This window comes from Sapajus apella, unplaced genomic scaffold, assembly GCF_009761245.1.
Source record: "Sapajus apella isolate SASKATOON/1434 unplaced genomic scaffold, GSC_monkey_1.0 scaffold141, whole genome shotgun sequence".
NCBI classification, from domain to species: domain Eukaryota; kingdom Metazoa; phylum Chordata; class Mammalia; order Primates; family Cebidae; genus Sapajus; species Sapajus apella.
The window spans coordinates 1,082,429-1,109,622 of record NW_022437081.1 but is presented as its reverse complement, the minus strand read 5'-3'; the positions used below and the strand labels follow the sequence as shown (position 1 = coordinate 1,109,622).

The window sequence follows — 27,194 nt, the reverse complement described above, 5'->3', positions numbered from 1 at the left end:
GCACCATCCTAAAAAGTATAGTTTTATTATTATTCATCATCTGAGCTGTTACACAGGAGCAAGCAGGGTGTGGATGGGAAACAGCAAGGGCTTCTGGGATTTTCAAAGGGCAAGTACTGAGCTCATACTAGATACGAAGCTGCTTAACAGATTGGGGAGGCAAGTGGGTTTGAGAAGCTTTTATTTTTATCTGGAACAATCTGCAGGGATGTCCTGCTGCCGTGTCTTAGACCAAGTGTGGTCTTTCTCCTCCAGCTTGACTAAAGATGCTGCAGGTATCGATGTGGGTGGCCCCAGTGGTTTGGTGGTGTAAGCGGGTACTTCCCAGGAGTCGCTAACTGTGAAAGACCTAAAGGAGAAGTTATGTTGTTAATGAAAGCCAGTTAGTCCCCTATGGAAGGCTGTAAGTCTCCTCCAGGGTCCAGATGAACACCTGTGGGATATCAGATACCGGAGTCCTCACCCTCAGAGGAAGGGAAGACAGAAACTCACGGAACTGCATCCAAGAATAAGTTCTGCTACAGCCACAGGCCCAACATGTGACAGGCAGTTTACTTAATTTCTAGTAAGTAAGTTCTCAGATTTCTCAACAATTTCATTTGGGGGTCACTTTGTTAGGATTGAGAAACCAAAGTTTTCAAGTGAACGTGTGTCATTCATCAGGGCCAGACTGAGACTTTTCAGCTTCTTTTCAGACTTTGAAAATGTAGAAAACCCACAGCCTCAACCTATTCTCAATGGGCCTTGCCCACCTTATTTTCATTTTGCCTTTGGTAGAGGCAAGAATGAAGTTGGTCACAGTCTGGCTCAGGCTGAAAAGCTTCAGGCTGTTCCTGGGATCTTGATTCAGTTGGAAAAGTGGGACGACCCCATAGGATACTATGTGGTCAGTCTTGATTAGAAGGACCCTGCTGGGGGAACATGAGAAGAGTCTGATTTCTAAGTAACAAGGCCATGGGTGGCGTGAGGAGTGAGAAGAACAAGCAGGTGGGCCTCCATGCTCCCATCCCAGAACAGTGCCCTTAATCATTTATATATGCTGAGAATTCACTTAACAAGTTTGAAAAGCCTTGCCATAGGGCATAGGTGCCAAGGAAGAGATGTGCACAATTTTAGAAAGGGCATATACTTGTTCCTGATTCAACACCTAGAAACAGAAAAGAAAAGGACAGTGATATCTCTAGACCCTCTAGATTCATAGTAGAAAATCATAAGCAGATTGGAAAAAAGAATTCTCTTCTTCAAACTGAACTTCAATAAAAGAACAGATCTTTTCTTCTCTCTGGAGACTGGCTACCTGAAAAATAGAATAAGCATGAGCTGACTCTGGGGTCCAATGAACTCAGGTTTCAGTCCTGGCTTCACCACTGCCTAGCTGTGTGACCCTGGGCAAGTTACCTAGCCTGTCTCTGCCCCACTTTACTCATGTCAAATAAGGATATTAATGAAAACTACCTCCTAAGATTCTAGTGAGGATTAAGTGAGTTAAACACATATAAAGTGTCTAGAACAGTGACTGGCACACAAATGCTCAGTAAACATTTGCTATTATTTTATTAAAAAGGCAATATGTCTGTATGTGGTAGAGTCAAATTATTGCATGGTTAAGCTGCACCTTATCTTGGTGGGTAAGACCGAAGAATATGAAGTCACTGAAAACTGACTCTGGCACTCACTTTGACTTCGGACAAGTCACTTAACCTTCTAAGCCTCAACTTTCCCATCTGTGAATGAGAATAAAAGCAAAACCTGTGTTGTCGGTAGCTACTGGGTCTTACTTTGCTTTACTTCCATGATTTTTGTCACTCTTCTTATTTCTAACAAGCGTGTACTTTGCTCTACCTCAACCACCCATTCCCGTGATCACACCCTAGACTTTCTCATCTATACAGGGGACCCTTGCGATCTCAGTTTCAAATATCCACTCTCCAGCCACCACCTCCCATGCAGCTGGCTTAAGTAGTCTTATCACCATGTTTTTACATAACCTCCAATCCATCAACCTCCATTAGCCTGTCAACGTCCATCTGCCTCCATTTCCTTCTCTGCGCTGCTTAGATACCACATTCTGTTGTTATAATCACTAACTTGCAAACATGCTCAACTCCTTTTCCTTATTCTCTATCCTTCATGCTCACTGCCACAACCTCACCCCTAGATGAGGGCCCCCATTTTCCTTCTCTGTGCATTACACTAACCTAACACCACTGATGAAAACTGCACAACCCAGCTAACAGCTCACACTTGAAATTCATGAGCTCAGACTTCAGATCACCACCCTGAAATCCTGCTTATGTTTGTCTACAATCAGGCTTGCCTTCCCAATGCCCAAGAAGACTTCTTTGTACTTTCTCACTCTCTTTAAATATCCCATACTCTTGCTGTCAGCTAATGATCTTGCTCCATAGTTGGTTGAGAAAATGGAAATCATTAGATTAGTACTTTTTAATCTCCTCACAAGCAAGCCTGAAAATCAATTTGCATCTGTGTCCTTTTTAGCTTTCTTTTGTATACTTTCAATGGCAGAATAGCCCCTGTTCTTATAAAAGGTCAATGCTTCTACATGTCCCTTCTGTCAATGACTTCACTCCTCAAGTTATCTTTATCCTCCTACATTAGATCATTTTCACTGTCATGCAAAGAGGCTCTAATATTTGCCTTCTTAAAAAAAAAAGACCTTCTCAAGCCCCCTTCGCCTCTTAACTAATACCTTTTTTTCTCTTTATCAGACACTCCTTGAATTTACTGTCTCCATTTTCTCATCTCTAGTTCACTCTTCAACCCACTTTAATCTGGCTTCTGTTCACATCACATAATGAAAACTGCTCTTAACAAGGCTACAAAAGTCTTTGATGCCACATCTAAAAGGAATTTTTCCTTATCTTACCTTCTGTTATTTGATCTCTCCACAGTCTTTGACACAGTTGATCACTCCTTCGGTTTTGAAACATTCTCCTCTTTTAGCTTCTGTTATTTACCACACTGCCCCGATTCTCCTCTTATCATGCTGGATGCTCCTTTTCAGTCTCCTCCGTTGGTTCCTCATGCCCTCAACCCCTAAATATTGGCACCCTCCAGGCCTCTGTCCGCAGCTCTCTTCTCTTCTATGTCTACATCCTCTGCCTAGGTGATCACATCCAGTGGCCTTAAATACCACTTATGTACAGGAATAATATACATCCCAAATGTTTACCCAGACTTTCTTCTGAACTCCACACTTACATATACAACTGTTTAAAAGGTATATCCACTTGGATAACTTATAGGCACCTCAGACTTGGCGTGGCCAAAACAGAGTTGTGTTCTCCCATCCATTTGCTCAAACGGGAAACCTAGGAGATCACCTGAATTCTTCCCCTTTCTTTGCCACTCCCATTTAATCCATTAGCAAGTCCTAAGAGCTAACCCTCCCAAATAGATCTCAAATACCTCTATTTCTGCTGTTGCCTCCTTATCCAGGATATCATCCTCTCATGATTCTTGCCTCTTTGTTTTCATTCTTGCCTTTCTCCAATGTGTCCTCCCCACAACGGCTTTTGTGATCATATCAGATGCAAATTGGATCACAATTAAAATCCTTCCATGGCTCACAAAGTCACTTAGAATATGAAATCTCAACTTCCAATGTGACCCATAAGGCCCCTGCATCACCTGGCCCCTGCCTACCTCTACAGCCTTGTCTTATGCCACATTCTCTCCTTTCTCACTGTGCTTCTGTCACCCTGGTCTTTTTTTCCCATTCTTCACACACACGTCCGGTTTTCGCAGGGACAGCTTCCTCCACCTCCCTCCATCTCTGCCCTAATTCTTGCCAGAGCTGGCTCTCTCACTTCATTCAGATCCCTGATCACACGTCACTTCTTCAGAAAGGCCTTTCTTGAACACTTTATCTAAAGTTGGCCCCCATTTTTCCCTATTTCAAAACCTTATGTGTGTTCCTCACTGAACTCATCATAACTAGCAAATATTTTGCATTTTCCCTTTGGGGGTGGATATGTCTTCCCCATGAAACTATTAACTCTATGAGGGCAGGGACCAAGACAATTTCATTCACTGTCATATCTCCAATGTATATTATAGTACAGTGTCTGGCAATTAACAATATCAACTGTTATTATTATTTGCAGACATTGAAGCAATACATAACCAGTATCTATTTCTACCGACCAAAAAAAAAAAAATCAAAATCACTAAAACTTTTGACCAATGTTTGTGGGAGTCACCTCTGGAGTGTCTCTCTGAGGTCTCTCTGACTGCTCTTCTGGCCCTGATGACTCTTCTGCTCCACACGGCCCCTTCTTCATAGCTGCATGACAGCCCATACGAGGGGATTAATGCCATATCGGAGGGGCAGGGGAGACTCTGCCTCCCTTTTTTGACAAATATTTTTCTACAGCCTCACATAAGAAGTCTTTCGTAACAATCTAAATTACCACTGAAAGGTTCATGCAGTTCACTTTGAAATGAGGTTAATATAAATTATATAAAGAATAAAACATGAACACGCAGCTGAGTCTCATGCCAAACAGGAAGTGGAGGAGCAGTATCTGGGCAGTGAAAAAGCTCCCCAGGTGGTTCGTACCATCAGGCAAGGCTGGGAGACTGGTGTCATGCTTAAGAGCAAAGGCTTTGCTGGGTTCCATTGACCTTTCACTTGGAGTCCTAGGAAGTCCCTTCTCTTCCTCTCAGCTGCAGGCTACCTCCTTCTGGCCAGGGCCACAGTAGTAGAAAGGCAAACTCGGGCCTGTTGGCACAGCCACTGTTCCTCAACTACTCTCTGCAAGGGAAGATCATTCCTTCCCCGAAGGCATATTTTTCTTGGCTCTTTTGCTTGCTTTCTGAGTCTTCTGCATCCCCCCTTCCTTTATTTTAGGATAGCGTCCTGGTCCCAGGTAGACAGTGAACTAATGTGTGATAAAATAATCTCACCAGTCACTAATTTTCACTGTTGTACACTTGATTTAACCTGGAATTGTTTTTGATGATTTTATGACACTATGAGAGCAAAGAGATAATACTGCATCTGCCACTCGCTGCTGCATGGCTTAAGGCAAGTCCTTTCACTTTTTTTGAGGTCCAGTTTCCTTATCTATAAAATGGGGATATTCATTTAGTCAATCACTATTTACTGAATATCGATTGAGTAAAGCACCTAGGACATATTTGTATACACATCAAGGTCATGGTGGGGACTGAGCAAGATGGAGTATGTGGTATGTGGCTCATAGTCAACACCCAATACATGTTGTTCCTGTTAGCTTTAGTCTATGAACAATTTTAAGCATCAAGTTATCAGTAATTCTGAGACTCACAATAAGCAAATGTAGAAATTATTAACAAGTTCTCAGGAAACACCACAACGCTGCCTTCCATAAGTTAGAAGGTCTGCAGACCTCATTCCCTTGGTCAAGGGCTTACACGATGCCTGCCTTGGCCATGCTAAGGCTTTTGAACAGCTCTCAATGAATCTCCTCATGGAGGCATGGCCAATTTATAACTGGGGTTGGTTTCTGTTTTGTTTGTTTGTCTCTCACACAAGGACCTCAAATAATAATTTTTTACTACATTGGAATAATTTTTACAGCATTACTACATTTTTTCCCATTTCCTTATTAAATGCCTTTTATTGTTTCCAGCCTTCACTCATTCACTTATTCAACAAATATCTACACCTCTGTGCCAGGTGCTAGGGATACAGTGGTTTCCATGAAACTATAAAACTATCTGTGTTTCAACCATTTGCCAGTCACCAATTAATAATAATAAAGTCTCAGCCCTTATGGAGTTGACATTCTAGTGGGGTCTATAAATTGCCCTCACCCCTACTTCACACACAACTGTCAAATGCCTGAAATCAGGGGCTGCGATAGTGGCTCTTTCTTTGCGTCCTCTCTATTTTTATTTTTTATGGAGATGGGGATCTTGCCATGTTGCCCAGGCTGGTCTCTAACTTCTGGGCTCAAGTAATCCTCCCGCCTTGGCCTCACAAAGTGCTGGGATTACATGTGCAAGGCACCACAGGCAGCTTAGGTCCTCTCTTAAACACAGCACACAGAGTACAGCTTGGGGTACACAGTATGCCCTCCAAAAGACTTCTCGATGGTTTAACGTATGCCAATGCTTAGAATAATGCACCAGCCCTTATTCTGGAACTGAAACATGAAGTGGTTAAGAAATATGACCAGGTTCCTGAGGCAAGTAAATGTTAAAGCTGGCATTTGAACCCTGAATCCCGGTCATGAAGATCCTCCTGTCATTCCACTCAGATGGTCCTCTTTTGTAAGTAGCTACTGACACCACTTTCAAATCAAGTGTGGAGCCCAGAGTTCTGGCCTCATGCCTTAGTTGACATTTTCCCTGACTGCAGAGTCCTGGGGTGGCCCTGTGTACTAGGCTGAAAACTGAACATCTGGGACACAGCAAGCTAATCCTCATCCTCATGAATTTCTTCATTTTTCTGAGTCACCTTGGCTACTTCAGTTAAGTCCAGCTCAGGTTAAAAAAAAAAAAAAGAAATAAAAGACAAGAAAAAAGAAACTAAGGAGAGTTGCTCCTATAGCAAAATAAAATTTTACAAGATAAGGAGTGCATACACTCTTTTTTGAGGATAAAATGAAACAAATTCTATCTGTGAAAACACTAAGCAATAGAAACAAGCCTCCCATCCATTACTGGAGATGCTGGGTTTTACACCATCAGTGTCTCTGGTAGTAGACAGGAGCCTTATTTCTCAAGTTCGTTCTCAGGATACAGAGACACACCATCAAAGGCTGGACAAGATACCTACTTTCATTTGGATGGCTGGTACTGGCAGCTCCACGAGATACATATAGCTTCTTATCTAGAAAAGAAGAAAACATTATTGGAACTGAATTTACTGGGACTAGGCTAGAAAGTGCCCGGTAGCTCCCCAGGGGCCCCACATTGCCTGGCCCTAAGTTTATGAATATCAGGCATATTCTCTCTTATCAGATGCTACAAAAACAGAGAAGCTTCTGTTTTTAAGGTCCCCCATTTTCCAAGGCAGTGTTCCTGATTAAGGGTCACTGACTTCTTCAACAGATCCTGGACTGCCAATCACCAGTTAATACAACTGATGTCAACATGGGTAGAGCATGAAGACTTTGGTAATAACCATTTGTTTGTGAATGTGTCTTGAGATTTCCAGAGTAGGACAATGCCTGCATTATAGTTTCACCATGATGTGCCTGGCTTATAGTAGATGCTCACTAAATATTTGCTGAATTGGATTGAACTGTAAAGAGTTGTTATGTTTGGAAGGTGATGACTTCAACCATCTGTGTTCTAACCAACTATTGAAACAGGGCTCTGCTGTGTGTATGCACAGGCATATATACAAGCACAGTTGGCCTAATTTTCCCTGTAAATCCAGTAAGAAAGGACTTTTCAAAAAGAGTAGAGGGGTAGGAATTTTCACAGGTTTCCCAAGCATGCCACTTTTATGATTTACTCCTTAAGTACATTGCTAATCAAATTCTGGAAATGACAGAGTGGTATTTTAATGGGGAAATTTGTTTTCTACACTAGAATGTAACACAGTGCCTGACTTAGGTCGGCTATGCTGGACAGGCCCTTTGTTTACTATACACTTAGTTCAGGGTAAAGACAGTTTCCAGTAATTTCTTTCAGGCTTGGAACACTAGAACCACACATATGTATGGATAAGGAAGCTGCAAAAGAAAATTCAGAGTACAGAATGCCAGAAGATGCAGACTTGGTCCCATGAAACTATAAAATATATATATTTATACATGTTTCATATGAAAGACAAATCTTGCAACAGAGTAGATTGATTTTTTGGTGGAAGTATAATTAATGCCAATTCTTCCCCATCCTTTTACAAGGAAGGGAGCCTTGTTTTCTGACAGATATTTTGCATCTGGTAGGCACTAACTAAATATTTGCTGGGTGAATGAGTGAATGAAGAAGTGAGTGAGCCTTAAGGGAGTTTTTAGTTCAGGGGAGGGGTGGTGGTCAGGGAGCAGGAACCCAAGGGAAACCAAGCAGTTTTCCCAGAGTGCAGGAGCGAGCCAGGGACAGCCAGGCACTGTTACATCTCCAACAGCAATGGGGCTGCCTCTACCATTGCTTTGAATTTTAATGTGTGGAGCAGATGGTTGGTATAGATTGCCCTTGTTGTTTGCCTGGAGCCTGACATCACTGCAAGTTGGCAGCCTATTTGGAGGCCACAGTTTGAGGCTGTAGGTACGTCACGGAGCTCTATTTGGCAAATGGCTTATTTAATTGCTCCCAATGATGTAAACACAGGACCCTACGATATTAGGCAGCAGCCCATCATTTTTCTAAGGTAAGGCCAAGTTGACAGGCTAGGGTGAGTACTTTGGGCCTAATCCATCTGGCTGGCTATCTATGTAACCCTTTAGCTATTAAACTGTGAATGTCAATGAAGCGTAGTGAAAATATATGGAACATTTAAGCAGGACATTCTGTCCCTCAGCAGCCCTATGTCCAGAGTGGCAGCAATTAATCTGGGCACCTCATCTCATGCCAACTCACTCTCAACCACAACCAATCAGAGGTACCCCTCCAAGTATCTAGGCATTTCCTTACAGTGGACTGAGCCGGGAGGCATGTTGAAGAGCAACCCTGTGCTTCCATTCTCCCTGGCAGCAGATTCCTGAGGACGGACTAAGCATCTGTCTTGCTGGAGGAGACTCAGGAGAGGCTCACGTTTCCCATCAGGCTGGGGCTCTGGAATCAGGTGCCGAGCCGGGAAGGCATGAGAGTAGCCAGGATCTAAGGAACTGGTGCCGGCCACAGAGGAGAAATGCCACAGCTCTCCAGGCCGAACGGGGGGCCTCCTAGCCAGGGACGGTGAGAACTGATTCACAGCCACGGGACCAGGCACATGTAAGCTGCAGCTGGCACGGTTTGTGACAGGAACTTCCGGCTGTGGCTTTGTCCATGGAGAAGAGTAACGCCACTGATTTGGAGACATGCTATCATCTGACAAGGAAGATTTAGAAGACACGTTAGGTGTTTATCATTTTCAAAATGGATGTAGCTTTTTTCAGTAATTCATACTTCATTTTTTTTAACTTGAAGGAAACACAGAAAACCTAAAAAAAAATTATCCTAGTAATAATATCCAGAAATAGCCATTGTCCTCTGCAGGTATACTACTTCTAGGATTTGTTTCTATTCATACATTCATTGTTTTCACAACATATATTGTTATTAAAGCCATTTTTGCTTCATTAAAATATCATGAAAAGCCTCCTATAGAAATGAATAGGCCAGGTGCGGTGGCTCACACCTGCAATCCCAGCTCTTTGGGAGGCCAAGACGGGCAGATCACTTGAAGCCAGGAGTTTGAGACCAGCCTGGCCAATATGGTGAAACGCTGTCTTTACTAAAAATACAACACTTAGCTGGATATGGTGGTGCACACCTGTAATCCCAGCTACTCGGAAGGCTGAGGCTGGATAATCACTTGTGCCCGGGAGGCAGATATTGCAGTGAGCTGAAATTGTGCCATTGCACTACCACGTGGACAACAGAGTGAGACTCAGTCAGAAGAAAGAAAGAAAGAAAGAAAGAAAGAAAGAAAGAAAGAAAGAAAGAGAAAGAGAGAGAGAGAGAGAAAGAGAGGAAGGAAGGAAGGAAGGAAAGAAGGAAGGAAGGAAGGAAGGAAGGAAGGAAGGAAGGAAGGAAGGAAAGGAGGGAGGTAAACACCAGCTTTTTAAAGTACTGTACAATAGTCCATGGTAAGGCAGTAATGTGGCTAACAAATGTCATATATGTGCACTGCTTGGTTATTTCCATTTTTTTTCCAATTATGTTAACAGCATTGCAATGAGCATCTTTGTATAGATAACTTTGGACCTGGATCCAATTAGCTCCTTAAGGATACTTTTCTAGAAGTAAAAGTATTTGGTTGTTGCTATCATCCAGCTTTATTTTACAGCTGGTATTTTAAATACACCAAACAGGGGGACTCCACAGAACTTTATAAAGGGCTTAACATTTACCTGTGCTGGTCATTCACACAACTCTAGGAGTTAAAATCACAATATGAGGCATAGGGATGTTAAGAGACTGAACCAAGGTAGCAAAACAGATTAGCCAAGTAGGGAATTGAGCTGGAACGATAAGTAATGGCAAGGGAAGTAGTTGTTTGGACCCCATTTTGCAAAACCAGAATGCTGAGGGTCAAGAGGTACTTAGTTTCTTCCTGCAAAGTTCATGTGGATTGGTTAAGAGGGTTGGAGTGTCCTTTGGTCCCACAGACACTGATCTAATTGTGCCTGTGATAGCCACTGAATCTGAGATCTCAAATGTCCAGAATAGCTCAGGACCAGGATGAATGTTTTCCCCATTCTCAACACCTGCTCAGGCAAGGAGGGAGGAGGGAAAGAGCTCTTCTAGACAGTGCTTAAAGCCTGGAGCCTATCATCTATCCAAGGTAATGGAGAGAGGGTGGATGTGGAGACAAAGGAAGACTGACCGGCTGGAGAGGCTGTCTGGGACATTGGTCCTCTTTCCCATACAAACCTCTCCTAGCTCTCCTGAGTGTTCAGTTTGACTGGATTGTGTACAAGATAAAAAATTCTGAGAGGCCTGCACAGAGTTACTGGAGTTCCCACTCAGTGAAACACAAAGGGTAGAAAGAGAGGTCCAAGTCCTCGTGGTACAGACATTCTGCCCAGCATCTCACACCATTCACAGTGAATGATGGGTGATGGCTGGCCCTTCTTATGAAACTGAAGGCAAGACAATATGTAAAGATGTGTTTTGGTGAGGGTGAATGCTACTTCTGAAAATTAATATATCCAGGCCAAAAGCAATTTAGTGCACAAAGAGAGTGATTACGCTGATTTGGGATAATCACAGTCTGTTTCATATTGAATGAGGGTACTGAATGTCCTAAGCACAAATTAGAAACAAAGTGTAGCCCCTGACAACTAGGCAGTTTCCATCTGAACAGGCCTTACAGATCTCATACATATGACTTAGGGGCTGAATGCTTGAAATGTGGAAAGCAGAGCCCCAGAGTGTTTTGAAAATTTCTCTTAACTGCTTCCCTTCTAGAATTCTCTGAAATGTTAAGGGAAAGTGGGTTGGTGTGCCACAGTCCAAAGTCCTGTATGGTCACCGGGTGCCCCAGAGCACAGTTTGGATGGGAGCTTGTGGGAACGCACAGGGTTTCCTAACCCCAAGTTCACAGTGACGCAACAGCGGGCCGTGGGTGGCCTGGGGAAATCCATCAGATTACACTTGGATGCCAGTGGCCCATGGAGTCGAGACCCTGGATTTGGGTGGGCCTCTCTTTCTCAGGCCTCTTGGCAGCCTCTCCCATCTAAGTTGTGGATGTTGGTAAAGGCCATTTTTTTTTTTTTTTTTGAGTTGGAGTTTCGTTCTTGTTGCCCAGGCTGGAGTGCAGTGGCACAATCTCGGCTCACTGCAACTTCTGCCTCCCAGATTCAAGCGATTCTCCTGCCTCAGCCTCCTGAGTAGCTGGGATTACAGACATGTACCACCATGCCTAGCTAATTTTATATTTTAGTAGAGACAGGGTTTCTCCATGCTGGTCAGGCTGGTCTCAAACTCCCGACCTCAGGTGATCCACCCACCTTGGCCTCCCAAAGTGCTGGGATTGCAGGTGTGCCCAGCCAAGGCCTCTTAAACTACAAGCCTGCACTAGCTCAAGGCTGCTTCTGCTGCTAGAAGTGACCCTGGCAACATTTTTTTTTAATCCAAGTGCCCCCTATTAGTTACTACTGAAAACTGTAGTAGAAATGAGAGAGGGAGACCCAGGACAGACTTTGCTGCCTTCTCAAACCCCTGACTACATGAATGAGTGGAGAGCAGGTGAGCAACACCCTGATGCAGCGATACAGGGAGCAGGCTAGGATGTTTCTTTCAGCACAAGTACAAATGACTTCCACTCCACTTCATTCAACCCTGGGCATCTAGATCCTCCCTACCTCTTAGTCCCATTCATCCCTCTGGAGTTCCTGATGCTGTTGGTCATGAGACAAGACCTGTCCAGAGAGAGCTGTTCTCCATTTCCTACACTGCCCCTTTTGGGTGAAACTGGCAGGCCATTCCCCCTGCCTTCCAAGCATATCCAGAGGCACCACACACTTCCACCCATATATAATTTTCGGAGTCCCAGAACACTCTAGAAAACATCTTCAGGCACTTACGAGATTGCCTTCATTCCAGAGTACCCTCCCTTCACTTTATCCTTGCATGGAGACCCTAACTTCTTATTCCAGATTAGTTTTTCAACATACAAACTTAAATGTCACCCTTTCAGAAAGGCCTTCTCTCAACCTCCAATCTAAAGTTTGTGACCCTGTTACTTTCTGTGACTGCACCCTGTTTAATTCCTTCATGTCAGTGACCTATAATTTATGTATTTCTTCATTCTTACATTCATTCATTCACTGTTGGTCTTCATTATTGAGTAAGCTTTGCGAGAGCTGAGATCATTTCTCTTTTGTTCAACATCATATCCCCAGGAACTTGCATGTGCCTAGCCCATAGTGGCCCTGAGAAAGTATTATTCTAATGAGTGCACACACATTTACACACATATATGTGCACAGTTGCAAACATGTACACATTCATACTCATTAACGCAAACATGTACACACACACGCACACACACACACACACACACACACACACACACCCTTCCCCACTGAACCTTTCTAAATTGAAGAGCGCAGCACGAAAGTGGTTAAAGCACAGACTTTGAAGTCAGACAGGCTTGGAATCCAATCCCAGATCTGTCACTTTCTATCTGTGTGACACTGAACAAATCCCCACCCACCTCTGAGACTGTTATGAGACTGAATGAGACGAGCCATGTAAAAGGTTTAGTACAGTGCCTGGTACACAACTGACATTCAATAAGTGGCAGCTGTTGCTGTTGTTACTAATCATCTCAGTTTGGAAACCTACTCTGGGTTTCTTTACTGGTTTGCAACACTCAGCATTATCAACATGAGAAAAAGCAAGACGGTAATTAATGTATGAGACCTGAGAATCCTCCCTGCCAACAGTCACCTAGTGCTGGAAAACGGAGGGGCAGAAATGACTGAGCCAAGGAGCCCATAACAGCAGCAGAACTTCAGGGCTGGTATGGAGGACGGAATTGATACTGGTTCTAAAAGGGATTTCAGAAGTCTTTGCTCAGTCTGTGGCCATTCTCAGGGAATAACACATCAGAGGTGGGCAGGAACAATTTGTACATATAGAATATCTTTTATTTATTGAGCACTCACTGTGAGCCAGGCACTTTACTTAGCACTCCACATACATGATCTCATGTGATCCTTACAGCAACCCAGGTAAGAAAATTGAGACCCAGAATGGTTAAGTGACTTGTCTAAGGCCACACAGTTAGCAGGTGGTAGAGGTGTCTGATTACAAACCTCATGCTCCTGCCAGCTATGCCTCCCCAATATTGCAAAGAATGCAGTGAGCTGGGCACTTTCACATGCTCCTTGGGTTGGAGGGCTGGCAGACTGGCATAACATTTCAAGGGAGAAATTTGTCGATATATATCAAAACCCTAAAATTTGCATGTACTCTTTGACCCAAGCATTCCACATATAGCAATTTATTTTAAGGATATAACCAATGAGGTAAAAATGTACCTACAAAGATGTTCAAAGTGATTGGTTTAATATAGCGAAAGATTAGCAACAACCTAAATATCCAAAAATTTTAATAAATTTGGTACATCTATAAAAGGATACTCTTGAGTTATTAAAATGATGTTGTAGCAGCACATTCAATGGCATGAAGAACTGAATATGACATTGTTGAATTTTAAAAAAAAGCAAGTTACAACCCGTATGTGCAAAATGATGCCATGTTGTAAAAATTAGTACATGCACATAGATGCACATGTGTTTTTTGTTTCCTGAATGCTCATCTGTGTTTTCTAAATTTCCAAAGATGAGTATATCTTATGTTTGTAAATAGCAAAAGTTATGTTTTAAGCAAAAACTTAAGAAACCACTTGATCCGTGAAGCTCCCAAAAGATGAGCCACAGCTGTGAATGACTAATCCATGATTGCCTGATTTCCTTCCATCCATCCTTTCTTCTTTCTTTCCTTCTCTTCTCCCTCTTTCTGCATCTTTTAAAGCAAATTTTGTCTTTTTTTGCTGAGACGGAATCTCACATCTCCCAGCGTGGAGTCTACCGGCAAGATTGTAGCTCACTGCAGCCTCAGTTTCCCCAGGCTCAAATGATCTTCCCGCCTCAACCTCAGCCTCCTGAGTAGCTGGAAATACAGGTGTGAGCCACCACACCTGGACAAATTTTTAATTTTTTTGTAGAGACTGGGTCTCTCTATGTTGCCTAGGCTGGTCTTGAATGCCTGGCCCTCCCGAAGTGCTGGGATTACAGGAGTGAGCCACCATGCCTGGCCTACAAATCTCATTTTATGATGAAGTTGAAACCAAGAGCCCTCTGAACACATGCACATTTTGCATTATGAAAGTCCAACCTTTGGACTGCATGATCAGCATGCATTGACTTTCCCCTCTCTGCTCTCTTTGCTGGTGGCACTTGCGCTTCATTCATTCCCCTCAAGTACAAAAAGCCTATTATTTGCATTAGCTGAGGTCAAAATAACACCCGAGGCAGAGGGACAGCTTATAGGAGACAGTCCTGTTCCAGGGCACCAGAGGGGCCTTTCAGTTCCTTCCCCTCTTTCGCAGCTGCCTCCCTGGGGTACCTAGTCTTTGGATGAATATCTGTTCGTTTTCCCAACTGAAAATGGAGATCAAATACAGAATATGAGCTAGTATTTGAAAAGTTGAGTGGCTAAGATCTGAAATAGATTCTTTCTGTGGCAAATACTATAGATTCCCCATATTAGCTGTGAGATCTTGGGCCAATCACTTGACTGTCTGAGCCTGTTTCCTCATCAGGAAAATGGACACAGAGTTAACCTGTACAGTTGGTGTGAAGATTCAATGAGATAACCCACGTGACAGCCCCTAGCAAAGGGTCTGGTACACAGAAAGTGTTCAAAAGTGTTAGCCATTATACACATTATGAGCGATAGTCTTTATAGGTATTAAATCCTCTTGCTGGGGCATTGTCAGAGTATACAAAGGCAGGACAATGGGATAGTCAAGACACTGACTCTGGAGATCAGTGGACTTGGGTTTCAATCTTTATCACTCACTGGCTGTGTGACCCATCTCTAGGCACTTGCCTTCTCTGGGCTGCAGTTTCCTGCTCTGTAAAATAAGGATGGTAATACCCATTGCAAAATGGTTTCGCGAAGCACAACCAACATGCAGAAAAATGCACAAATGGAAGTGTGCACCTGGGGGAATTTTCATAAACTGGGTAATGAGCAGCCAGCACGAGTAGTAACCTGACCACCAGTCAGAAGCACCCCGTACTCCCTCTCAGTCAAGACTCCTCCCAAAGATAACCACTATCCTGTCTTCTAACACCATAGGTTCAATTTGCCTGTCTTTGAACCTTACAAATCACAATGGATTTTGTAGACTGAAGTAAAATGCACTAATTTTAGTGTGGTGTCTGGCATCTAGTGGGAGCTCTATATAAGTTTGTGCAGATAGATTCCTTTCCCTTACGAGAAAGGAAGACAGGAAACTGTCAGAATTCACAAGGGCCATAAGCAACTAGCCTAACTATATCTCACATAGATATTCACACTTAAAAAAAATTTTTTTTGGACAGAGTCTCACTGTGTGGCCCAGGCTGGAGTGTGGAGTGCAGTGGCGTGATCTCGGCTAACTGCAACCTCTGCCTCCCAGGTTCAAGCGATTCTCCTGCCTCAGCCTCTCCAGTAGCTGGGATTACAGGCATGCTTGGCCATGCTCAGCTAATTTTTCTATTTTTAGTAGAGACGGGGATTCACCTGTTGGTCTTGAACTCCTGACCTTGTGATCCACCTGACTGAGCCTCCCAAAGGGCTGGGATTACAGGCATGAGCCACTGTGCCCGGCCGATAGTCACACTTTTTTTTTTTTTTTTAAGTCAGCATTTCTTCCCTACCCTCACTGATTATGGCAGATGGGAGGGGAGAGAGAAGGAGGCTAGACCCTTTGAGATTGGGTGCCCAGGTATATACCCTGTCACCTTCTCTCAGCAGCCCTGCAGCAATGTCGCCAGGCCTGAGGCAGCCCTCAGGACTTGGTCTGGGAACAGGATAGTCAGAACACAGGCTGGCATAAGTGCCTGGATCATGCCCCCTACAAACGATAGTTACTGAAGCTTCTCTAGCCACTAATTCTAAAATTCTCAATGTCCTTTTAAAATGGAGATAATTCAAAGATGCCTTCAACTTGTTATTTTCTTCTCTGAAGTACAGCCAGTATAAATTATCCATAAGTAAATTAAAAACAAAACAAAACAAAACAAAAAAAAAACAAACAAAACAAAACAAAAAAAACATTGATTGGGGAAGAGAAGCCAGGAAATTTGACAGCATTTCCTAGCCACACGGGTCTCTGTGTTTGGGCTTTGCATATTTGGCTCAACAGAGAGCCCTTAGAATGTGGGTGAGTCGGCCATGGGAGCCCATGAATGGGGAGCCTGTTCTACTTGGCATGGCCTAGCTGGGCTGGACGGCTTGGTGTTGGCCTGTAGGGGTTGAGAGGATGCTAACAGTCAGTAAGGAAAGTCCACTTGAAAGATTTCCCACCATTTTCAAAGGCATAAATATGTCATATAACACCTCCAGTGAGAATCTCTGTGGGACTGGAAGTCTTTCATGGGGCACTCCCCTGCGGCAGCAGAGCTTATGAGAAACTTGACTCCCAATGGTGATGAGAGAGGCTTTGAGGGAGGCAGTCTTTCCTTCATTTGCTCAATCAACAGACAAATACTTGCCTAGCCCGCACCTCGCACTGTGAGGGAGACGACATCTTCACAGGCAAGGGATTTGTGGGCTTCTCATAGGGAAAAGGCAACAACCAAGAAGAAAGATGGAGAAGCAAGCCACCTCTCTGTCTGGCCTGCAAAGGCTGGCTTGGGCAAGAAACAAGGCCACAACCAACTTCCCTTAGGGGGCAGGGGCTTCACAGAAGGATACAGGGTAAAGTCAGAAGGCATAGGAAATTCTACAGCAGCCACGCAGCAGAACCCCCTGAAAACCTGGAGGCTTATGGGAGAGATCCGCTGCTCTGTGATCCTGGTGTTTTGAACACAGGTCCTCACGTCTGTCTTAGCTGTTCAAAACTCAACTCAAGCTTTGGACTACATAGCACTTAATATATGCCACTTGATATGCATTATCTCATTGGCTCCCCACAAGCACTGTCCTATAATTCAATAATATTCCATTTTAGAGAGGAGGAAACTGAGGCACAGAGAGGTGAAGTGATATGTCTGGAGATCACACTTAGTAAGTGATAGAGCTGGCCTGGCCCCATGCTGAGTGGTTCTAAAGCTGTACACCACACCGTAGCCCTTCTCTACGGTGACCCCCATCTGTAGGGTCAACATCTTGTGATCCAAACCACAATTTCATTCATTCAAGCCATATGTATTGTGTGCCTCCATATGTCAGGCATTGTACTAGGTACTTGGAAAGCAGCAGTTAACAGATTGAGTCCCTGCTGCCACAGAGCTCAGAGGGTAAGGGGAAAGAGGAGTCAAGAAAGAATTATAACATATAATGTGCCTTGGAGTGACAAATGCTAAGAAGAAAAATGAAGCAGGGTAAGTGGACAGAAGTGAGAGTGTTGGGGTTTTCATTTTTTTAAATAGATTACTCAGACAAGGACTGTTTGAAGTGGTGACATCCAGGTGGAAACTTGAATGGAGAAAGGAAGGCATGCAGGTATCTGGGGAAAGAACATTCCAGGGATAGGAGAGACCATGCACAAAGGGCAGGCCTGAGGCAGGATTGTCCTTGGCATATTTTATGAATAGCAAGGAGCCTAGACTGGAGCGGATAAGGCAGAAAGTGGTAAGATATGAGACCAGAAAGACAATGGAGGCCCAGAGGAGATACGACCCCATTATAGACTTTAGATTCGATTCCAAGTGACATAGGAAGTTGTCAGAGAGTTTTGAACAGAAGAGTTCTAGGGTGTGACTTTCATTTTAATGCTACCATTCTGATTGCCCTCCTAAGAACAGACTGAAGGTGAGGAAGGGAAGAAGCAATGAGACCAAGTAGGAGGCAACTGTAACAATTCTGGGGGGGAGATGATAGCTTCTGGACTCAGGTGATAGCAGTGGAGGTGAGGGGACATGGTCAGATATTGAACATTTTGAAGATACAACCTACACAATTTCCAAAAGGATTGGAGGTGGGGTGTGAGACAAAGAGAGCTGTTAAGCATGACTTCAAGGAATTGGAAGGATGCAGCTGCCATTTATTGAGATGGGAAAGGCTGTGGGCAGAGCAGGTTGAGGGGGAAATTAAGAGTTCAGTTTGGGAGCTATTTTGTTGGAGTTTCCTATTAGACATGTTAAGTGAAGATCAAGTAGGCAGTTAGATGGGCAGGTCTGAAATACATTCTGAGTTGCAGATATGCATTTGGAATTGATCAACATATAGATGGCATTTGAGACCAAGAGAGTAAGTGTAGATAGAAAAAAGGAGTTGTCGGGGACCTGAGTACTGGTGCCCTGAAATGTTTAGAAGTTGAAGAGAGGAGGACATCTAGCAAAGGAGACTGGGAAGGAATAGCAACCAGGGAGACAGGAGGAAAACCAAGAAAGCGTAATTTTATGGACTGACTGCAAGTGAAGGAGGTATTTCCAGGAGGAGGGGGCAATCTTCTGCAGCAAATGTGATAGGTCAAATCAGATGAGGACAGATAGGGACTATTGGATTTTGAAAGTGGAGGTCACTGGGTAACTTTGATAAGAGTGATTTCAAGGAGTGAGGAGGTTGAAAGCATGAGTGGAATGGAGTGTAGAGGGCATGAGAGGAAAGGACACAGTACGCAAAAATACCACTTCGGAGTTTTGCTGCAAAATGAAGCACAGAAATGGGGCAACAGGCCAACAGTTTTATCCCAGCTTGGGTTTTACCAGGCAAGTAGCAAGAGGAAGTGACACCGTGGCTCTATGGTGCTTGCAAGGGATTATAATGAATCCAAGTCAACACGTTCAGAAATAAACCACAAAGAGCCAAAGTCGGCATACTTGTCTGTGTATTAAGTGCCAGGGATTTTGACCCTTCCAAGGAGCCAGTTAGATCTTTTGAATCCCACACACCATATTTCTCACCTCTTACCACATGTCAATCCCCCAAATGATTCAAGACCACGGTCATTCCTGCTCCCGCTATGATTATTCAGCACACTCTCAGACATCACGTCCCCACATCCCCTCCTGCCCATTTTAACAGCAAGCTCCACATCATTTCCTTTAGTATCTGCTGCTACCCCATGTTCTTCCACATCTTTATTTAACCCACAAGAGTCTCTGAGAAAACCACATTGCTTGACTGTAAAAGTAATTTCTAAGAGAGAAGTAAATTCTGCAAAGATGAATACATCAGATACACATCAACTCCCTCTGCAGACCCAAAGAGCAAAGCCAGAATGATGGCATCTGGAGACAGGGGAGCTCTTTGCCCACGGGCAGAGACCCCACTTGTCTACTTTACACAAAGGCCCCCAGTTGGAGGTATGCATGTCTTCCAGTGAGAGCAAGTCACTGAACGTGTGCACTTGGCAACACCAACAAGGGTCTCTTGAAATCCACCACACCCTGATCTATTTGCTAATTTTTCAGTAAAGTAAAGGGAGCCATATTGAGTCACATCCAGTTGGCAAGGGTGACTTCTCCATTAGGCACAGGAGGCACAGTGCCTAGGGCCCATGAATACTTTTAGAGGTCCACAAAAATGTTTTAAAATCAGAAGAAAAAATGAATATGATAATGATGCTGGATATATTTAAAACATGAACCCAGGCTGGATTTATTCATCTTGATACCAATCCAGTCATAAAATGTAACTTTTTATGTTTTTACAGAGGAAGGAGGTCCATGAAGACAAAAGTGTCCAGGACCCATGAAAGTCATACTGCAGCCCCTGCTAGTGTGATATTTAAGGCTTCCTTCAAACATGGATATTTTGACGTGTACATTTTGACTTAGCTCTCTTGAAGTAACTGCTTTGAGATGTATGACTGTTTATTTCTTAACAATTACCAAATAGACACACCTGGCCCCGTGAAGGGTGGGAAAGAGATGGCAAGACTATTCATCTACTTCCCTCTGGCCCCTGCCCTGGCTCACCAAACTATCCGCTATTAATAGAGAAGAGGCTGGGAGCACCTACATGGGACATGCATTTTCTTTTCATGGTTGTTTTGGTGTTCCTGTTCCCTCAGGCCAATATTAATAATAATAGTAATAATAATACTGGCCTGGTGTGGGGGTTCATACCTGTAATACCAGCACTTTGGATGGCCAAAGTGGGAGGACTGCTTGAGGTCAGGAATCTAAAACCTGCCCAGGCAACATAGTGAGATCCTGTCTGTACAAAAAAATTTTTTTTTAATTAGCCAGGTGTGGTGGCGCATGCCTGTAATTCTAGCTACTTGCGAGGCTGAGGCAGGAAAATTTCATGAGCCCAGGAATTCGTGGCTGCAGTGAGCTATCATCGTGCCACCGCATTCCAGCCTGGGCAACAGAGTGAGACCCTGTCTCTTAAAAACAGAAGAAGAAAAATACTGATAACAGTGAATAGTTGTGGAGCTCTCATTCAGTGTTGATCAATGAACCCAGCATTTAACATGATTAAGGAAATAATAAAATAGGTGAACTAATTTGATTAAACAGCACCCATTTTTACATTGAACTTCTTTTATTCCCATAGCCTTACTTTTTTTTTCTTTTGAGACACAGTCTTGCTTTGTCACTCAGGCTGTGTACAGTGTTACTCTGCAGCCTCAACCCCCAGGCTCAAGTGATTCTCCTGCCTCAGCCTCCTGAGTAGCTGGAGATACAGGTATGAGCCACTACACAGGAATAATTTTTTTTTATTTTTTGTAGAGACAGGGTCTCACTATGTTGGTCCGGCTGGTCTTAAACTCCTGGCCTCAAGTGATCCTCCTGCCTTGGCCTCCCAAAGTGCTGGGATTACAAGTATGAACCATCACACCTGGCCAGCTTTAATTTTAAAACTTTTCAAAACCACCTCTCTACAACTGGGAACACTATTTATGGAAATAAATTATATAAAATGCAAATATTATCAACATTTTAAAACTATCATAACACATTTCTGTTCTGCTGGTTTATTCAACAAGATTCTGATCTACGTTTTAGTCTTTCATGGAAAGTTCAAGGTTCTTTGAACCTAGATATAGTGCTCAGAAATTTGTATATTCGTGTGTTCATTTACTCATTCAGCAAATCCTTGTTGGTTGCCCCTGTGTCACAGTTACTGTTTCTAAATGCTGGAAACACAATATTGAGCAAACCCAGCAATGGTCCTTGCCCTCACAGAACTTTCATTTAATGGGGGAGTATGCAATAGTCAAATAATCATACAAGTGTAAAAACTGCAATTGTGAAGGGCTGTGAAGGAGAGTTAAAGAATGGTAGGAGAATCTATAATAGGATATTTCAATGGTTGGAGGTATTGGTGATCAGGGAAAGCTGCCCTAAGGAAGTCATCTTAGGATGAATGTGGGTTAATTAGGAGAATGGAGGGAAGAGCTTCGCAGACAAGGAAGAGTTTGTGCAAAGGCCAGGAAGAGATCAAAGCAAACATGAAGGACAGAAGAAAGCCAGTTCCTGATGGACAGTGCTGGGGAGGTGAGGTTGGAGTAGTAAATGGCAGCCCCATTTTAAAGTTAAACTTCTAGGAAGGGGTGTGGCTTCTAACTAGTCAGAGCAACTTGCCTTTAGCAAACATATATGTGTCTAAGTGTGTCAACTACATCAAAGGACTGGTTTGTCTGTGGCAGCCTTGATAGGGAATCCCAGCCTCCTGCCCTCCCCACATGCTCACCGTTCTTCAGCATCACACCTTCACTCTGACTCGAGGGGGTCAATTCCTGGGGGCTCTTGATATTGCTCAGAGCTCTGGAGAAGTGCTCATCCACTACACTGCTGATGTCCCCCTGGAAGTAGGTGAAAAGGACACACCGGGAATTCCATTCCGTCTTTATAGGCTTCTGCTTGCCTTTGGGCAGCCGGGTGGCATTCTTCTTCATGTCTTCTTCCATTGTGAGTGACAAAGGTGATAGCTGTGGACCAAAGGCAAAATATCACTGGCACTATTTTACCAAGTGGCTTGGATATGGTTTGGGTAAGCAGTAACCTTGGGCAAGCAGTTCGCTTCCACCAGGTATGCATGCTTGCTGGGGCCCCAAGGAGCCACATAGCTCCCAAAGGTCAGTGACAATGCTGTTGAGGAGCCTTGTCTAATCAGTGTTCAAGGCACAACACAACAAAGCTCCATGAAGTGCTGAGAAGGGGCCTTCTCTTACAAATGAAAATGAACAGCCAACATGACTAGAGAGAGCATCAGGAAATGGGGAGGTGGGAGGACGTTGAGGCCAAATAGCAGTATAACTTGCCTCCTGTAGAAGTGCCTTTCTCCTAAATGAATGAGCCAAGGTTGGCCCAGAACTACCTGTAGGCATGGGCTCCCGTGGAGAGCTTGACCAGGCAATCCAGTGGGTGCTTGACAATTTCAGCTTGCATAGTAGGCATTGCTTTCCATCTTGACCATTCACACACAAGAGGAGTAAGCACATCAAATTTTCCTACTCCCCCAATGCCTTAATCTATGTAAGACTGTGTCCCACACCTACCCGCATCCCATCTTAGCAACTAGCAATTACAAACAACACCATCTCTAAGGCCTCCGACAGATATATTCTGAAAAAAATACAGATGTATAAAAAACATTTTTACACCAATGTTGCCAACGTTGGTGGAAAGCTCCTGAAAGGTTTTAAGATTGTCAGCTCTGTTCCCCACCATATCTTCCGTATCTAGAACAGTGCCTGAGATAGAGTAGATGCTCAATAGTTGTGTACTGAACTTGGGTTCCATCATTGGTATCATCATATCCTACCTTGAAAGTTCCTTGTGGGCAAAGGCTGTCTATTTGGATCCAGGCCAGGACCTGGCTCACAGTGGGCCCTCAAGACATAGTGTGGCCTTCCTTTACCAGGAAAGTAGCCTGTCAGGATGCGTCTTTACCTGTGACCACCCAATCTGACTTGCCATGTGCTTTGGCTAAAGATGGATTTCATCTATTCATCCTTGTCAATGTAATGAAAATGACTAGAGTTTAATAGACTGTTTCTCTCCTCTAGTTTATGAGATCCTTGAGAACAGGAAGCATTTTATATTCATTTATTTATTCCTAGCACCTAGCACAAAGTAGGTGTTCAGTAACCAGCGTTTCTCCTGGTTGGCAGTTATGCTAAGCAGAACCAGGTACTAGCTCAAAAGTTCATCCATTGCACCCTTACTTTCAAAAACAAGTGAACAAGCGCTTTGAAAAACTATTAGTTTCTTATAAAATTAAACACATTCTTACCGTGTGACCCAGCAATCTCACTTCTAGGTACACATAGCCAAGAGAAATGAAAACTATGTCCACACAAAGACTTGTCCATGACTGCTCACAGCAGCTTTCTTCATACCAACCAAAAATGGAAAGTACCCACATGTTTGTCACCAGGAGAATAAAGAAACTAGCTATGACATATTTATACAATGGAATGTTACTCAACAAGAAAAGAAACAAACAAACTACCAGTCTCCACAACAGCATGTATGAATCTCAAAAACATGTTGAGTGAAAGAAGCCAGACACAAAAGGCCACATATTGTACAATTTCACATACATGAAATAAGCACAAACAAACTGTGGTGATGAAATTCAGAACTGTGGTTGCCTGTGGGGTAGAGATTGAGAGATTGCCTAGGAAAGGGGATGAGGGAGCCCTCAGGGGTGTTGGAAATGTCCTACATCTTGATGAAGATGAGGGAGATGGTTACTACATGAATGGATAAATTTGTTAAAACACATCAAATTTTACACTTCAGATCTATGCATTTCACTGTAGGTAAATTATTACTCTATTTTAAAAAAGCACATGATCTATGCTGATACTTGAAGTGATAGAAATGAAAAACAAAGTGTTATGAATTATAAAGCAATGAGAAGCATGGAGGCAGTACTTTCTTAAAGCTGCACTTGAACACCTACTCTGTGCCAGAAACTATACAACTATCTTCTCCAATTTTTATAATGCTCAAATTAGGTATCATTGTCCCCATTTTACAGGTGAGCAATTTAGGGCTTAAAGAAGGTGAAATAGACTGCCTAGGCTACACAACTAGGGAGTGGCAGAGCTGTGATTTCAACCCAGATCTTTCTGTCGTCAATGCTTGTCTTACCTTAACTGTCCCCGATTGAGTACCTGCTGGGTCTAATAGTCCCTTCTCCTCTATGGGCCTCAGTCTCTGTATCTACCTCTTAATCCCTAGGGGGCTTTAAGCCAGAACCCTAAGCCAGCCATCTGGTTTCCTTCAGATAATGCAGGCAGCAACTCCCAACTCCATCTGCTCCCTCAGAGCTTCTCCTTGAAGCCTCTGCCTGCTGCTGGATGGGCCAGTGATCACCTTTAGAGGACTTACCCTCTCATTCTCAGAATTTCCAGTGGCCACTGCTCAAAACTCAGGCTTGACACAGCTCGCAATCTCTCTTTGCTAACTCCACTTGAAGCCACAAGGGAAGGAGCTGATAGAACCCTAAGGACATTAGGGTCCCGAAGCATGTGCCTAGTCTCCTTGGGTAACATCCCCAGACCCCAGGCCAACTTGCTACAGTCAGGAAATAGTAGAGATGGAGAAAGTCGGAGGTGGTATCTCAGCCCCTTCACCTTGGAGAGCTCAGACCATGGGCAATTGGGTATCCTGAATGATAAATTCAGTATTCACTGAATAAGTACTACCTATGCCCTTTTTTCTCCTCCCCAGACACACCACACACAATCAAAAGGAAAGCCATAGGCTACTTCTCTGGATCAGCTCACAAGCAACTCCCTAGGCTGCACTTGGACCCCAGTGGAGAGAAAGTGTGTTTAAGGAATATTAAAATTCTGAGAACTGCCATTGGCTTAGTCCTATGAAGAACTGCATCTCACTGTACCTCTGGAGAAACGTGAGAAGCTTCATCCTCAAATGAGACCTCCATAAGGGGTCTCTTCATTCATGAGTTAATTGCTGGGGTGTATCTTGCCTAGAAGAAAGAGATGCTGCAAAGCTGGATCGAAGAGGATGCCAGTGAGCCTAAAGAAAGGCTGGGTGTCTCCCAGATAAGATGTTTCCATATCAGTGTCTGGCTTATAGCAAAAGCCTCTCATAGTAGACAAAACCCCAAGGCCAAGTTTTACCAGTGGTACTGTCAGAATGGCATAATTACAAAACAACATGCAGTTTGCAATTTCTCCATCTCACAAGATATAAAGACACAAAGTGCTCCCTCAAATATTTCCCTCTTCTTCAAAAAAGAAAGAAAGAAAGAAAGAGAAAGAGAGAGAGAGAGAGAGAGAAATCATTGAACACAGAATCCCAAACCAGCATTTTGGCCAGACCTCTACCACAGTCTGCCTGCACGGACGCACTTACCACACTTCTCCAAAATGGTACCTAGCGCTCTGGGGTGGAGCTGGAAGTCAGTGGGGTTGGTTTGTCAAACAATCACTTGGAACAAAACCCCAATGGGGACCAGATTGCATCTCACTGAGCAAAGCATTTGATGACTCCCCCATTTCTTCCCAGTTAAGTTTCATTCCTCCTCCCCAGAAAAAAATCCCCAGATTCTCTTACCTTAATTCTGGATCATCACCTGATTCTATGGCTGGGAAAAGATGGCCAGAGCTGCCTGGCTCACTTCAGAGCAACTCAGTGCTTGCGGAAGCAGGAGCTGAGGATTTGTACCCCCACCTCCTTGTTACTTTCCGCCCCTCTAGCTGGGGCTGTACAAGGCGTTTCCTGCTAGCTATCTATTAAGAATGCAGAAAATGCACTCCAACAAGTCAACCTGGTTGGGCACCTGCAGGAATGAGGAAAATGGTAGCTCTTTTTTTTTTTCATTTCTTTCTTTTTGCATGAAAAAAAGCATTTTGTGAGATTGTCTCTTAAACTGGGAGGCCAATTGTTTGTCCAAAACCATACACAGAGTCAACGACAAATGAAACATCAGTTTTGGGGTTTAGATCAAACTGATGTCACACCAGTCTCAGGAACTGAGAATCAGTTTGGATTATGTCTAGTTTTTCCCTCTCTCTCCATGGGAAGAAAAGGAGAGCTCAGACCCCTAGGAGTCTGGACTTGTCACAGGCTTCCACTGGCCAAAGAGGGAGAAAAGACTTCTCTAAATCTGCAGTATGCAAAGCAATTCAGGGCAGGAGGTTTGGAGGAGGGGATCCCAATTCTCATTTTAAAAGCCCTCAATATTACCACAGTAAGTGGCACTATTATTCAGGCCCCAAATGCTAGAGCCCATTCTTTGCTCCTCTCTTTGTCTATTTCATCAATATTAATTCAACAAATATTTATTGAACACCAACTGTGTGCCAGGCACTATTCTGGGGGTTGTGTTCTATAGTGAACAAAACACACCAAATCCCCATCTTCATGGAATACACACACATGTTATATGTGTGTACGTTTGTGTATATATGCACATATATACATTATATGTACAATGACAGATGGTGATAAGCACTATGAAGAGATATTAAGCAGGGTAGAGGGACAAGGAGCTGCAGGCTAGGTGTTAATTTATAGATGGTGGCCAAGAAAGCATTTTCTGATAGGATGACACTTCAGCAGAACCCTGAGGGGGAAAACCATGTGGATAGCTGCTTTCCTGATACCGGAGAGAACATCAAATGCAAAAGGTGAGATCACGCTTAATCTGTTCACAGAAAGGCAGGCCAGTGTGGCTAGAGGGGATGGAGTGAGGGGAAAAGGAGATGAGGACCAGCTCACATGGACCTCATTGGCCACGCTAGAGCTTTTGGCATTTCCTGTAAGTGAGAAGGAAACCCACCAGGGGGTGGGGGAACACATCCACAAATCCTGAAAGTTCTACCTTCCAGATGCTTTACAATCTGTCCTTTCTCATCACCTTGCCAACACTCACTGTGGTCTAAGCCCCCATCGTTTTTCCTCAGGACCACCACCACAGCCTCCTAG

At 43.7% G+C, this 27,194-nt stretch overlaps 1 protein-coding gene across 1 annotated transcript; it reads right to left on the bottom strand.

Annotated features, from left to right (window-relative positions):
• VGLL1 (vestigial like family member 1) lies at positions 1–25,958 on the bottom strand. Its single transcript, XM_032264042.1, has 5 exons — positions 25,821–25,958; positions 21,976–22,220; positions 8,593–8,988; positions 6,788–6,841; positions 1–349 (listed from the first exon to the last, which is right to left on the bottom strand). Exons 2-5 carry the CDS (start codon positions 22,190–22,192, stop codon positions 261–263), a joined length of 756 nt encoding a protein of 251 aa, XP_032119933.1. The 5' UTR covers positions 22,193–22,220; positions 25,821–25,958; the 3' UTR covers positions 1–260.
• Between the last annotated feature and the right edge of the window lie 1,236 nt (positions 25,959–27,194).

What these genes read in the sequence shown, in the direction of transcription:
- VGLL1 (XM_032264042.1), bottom strand. Translation starts at nt 22,192, where the DNA reads ATGGAAGAAGACATGAAGAAGAATGCCACCCGGCTGCCCAAAGGCAAG. An exon ending in GCCTCCCGGCTCAGTCCACT is followed by an intron (nt 6,842 to 8,592) that starts GTAAGGAAATGC and finishes CTTCTTTTCTAG; the next exon opens with ATAAGAAGCTATATGTATCT. An exon ending in TACCAGCCATCCAAATGAAA is followed by an intron (nt 350 to 6,787) that starts GTAGGTATCTTG and finishes CTTCTCCTTTAG; the next exon opens with GTCTTTCACAGTTAGCGACT.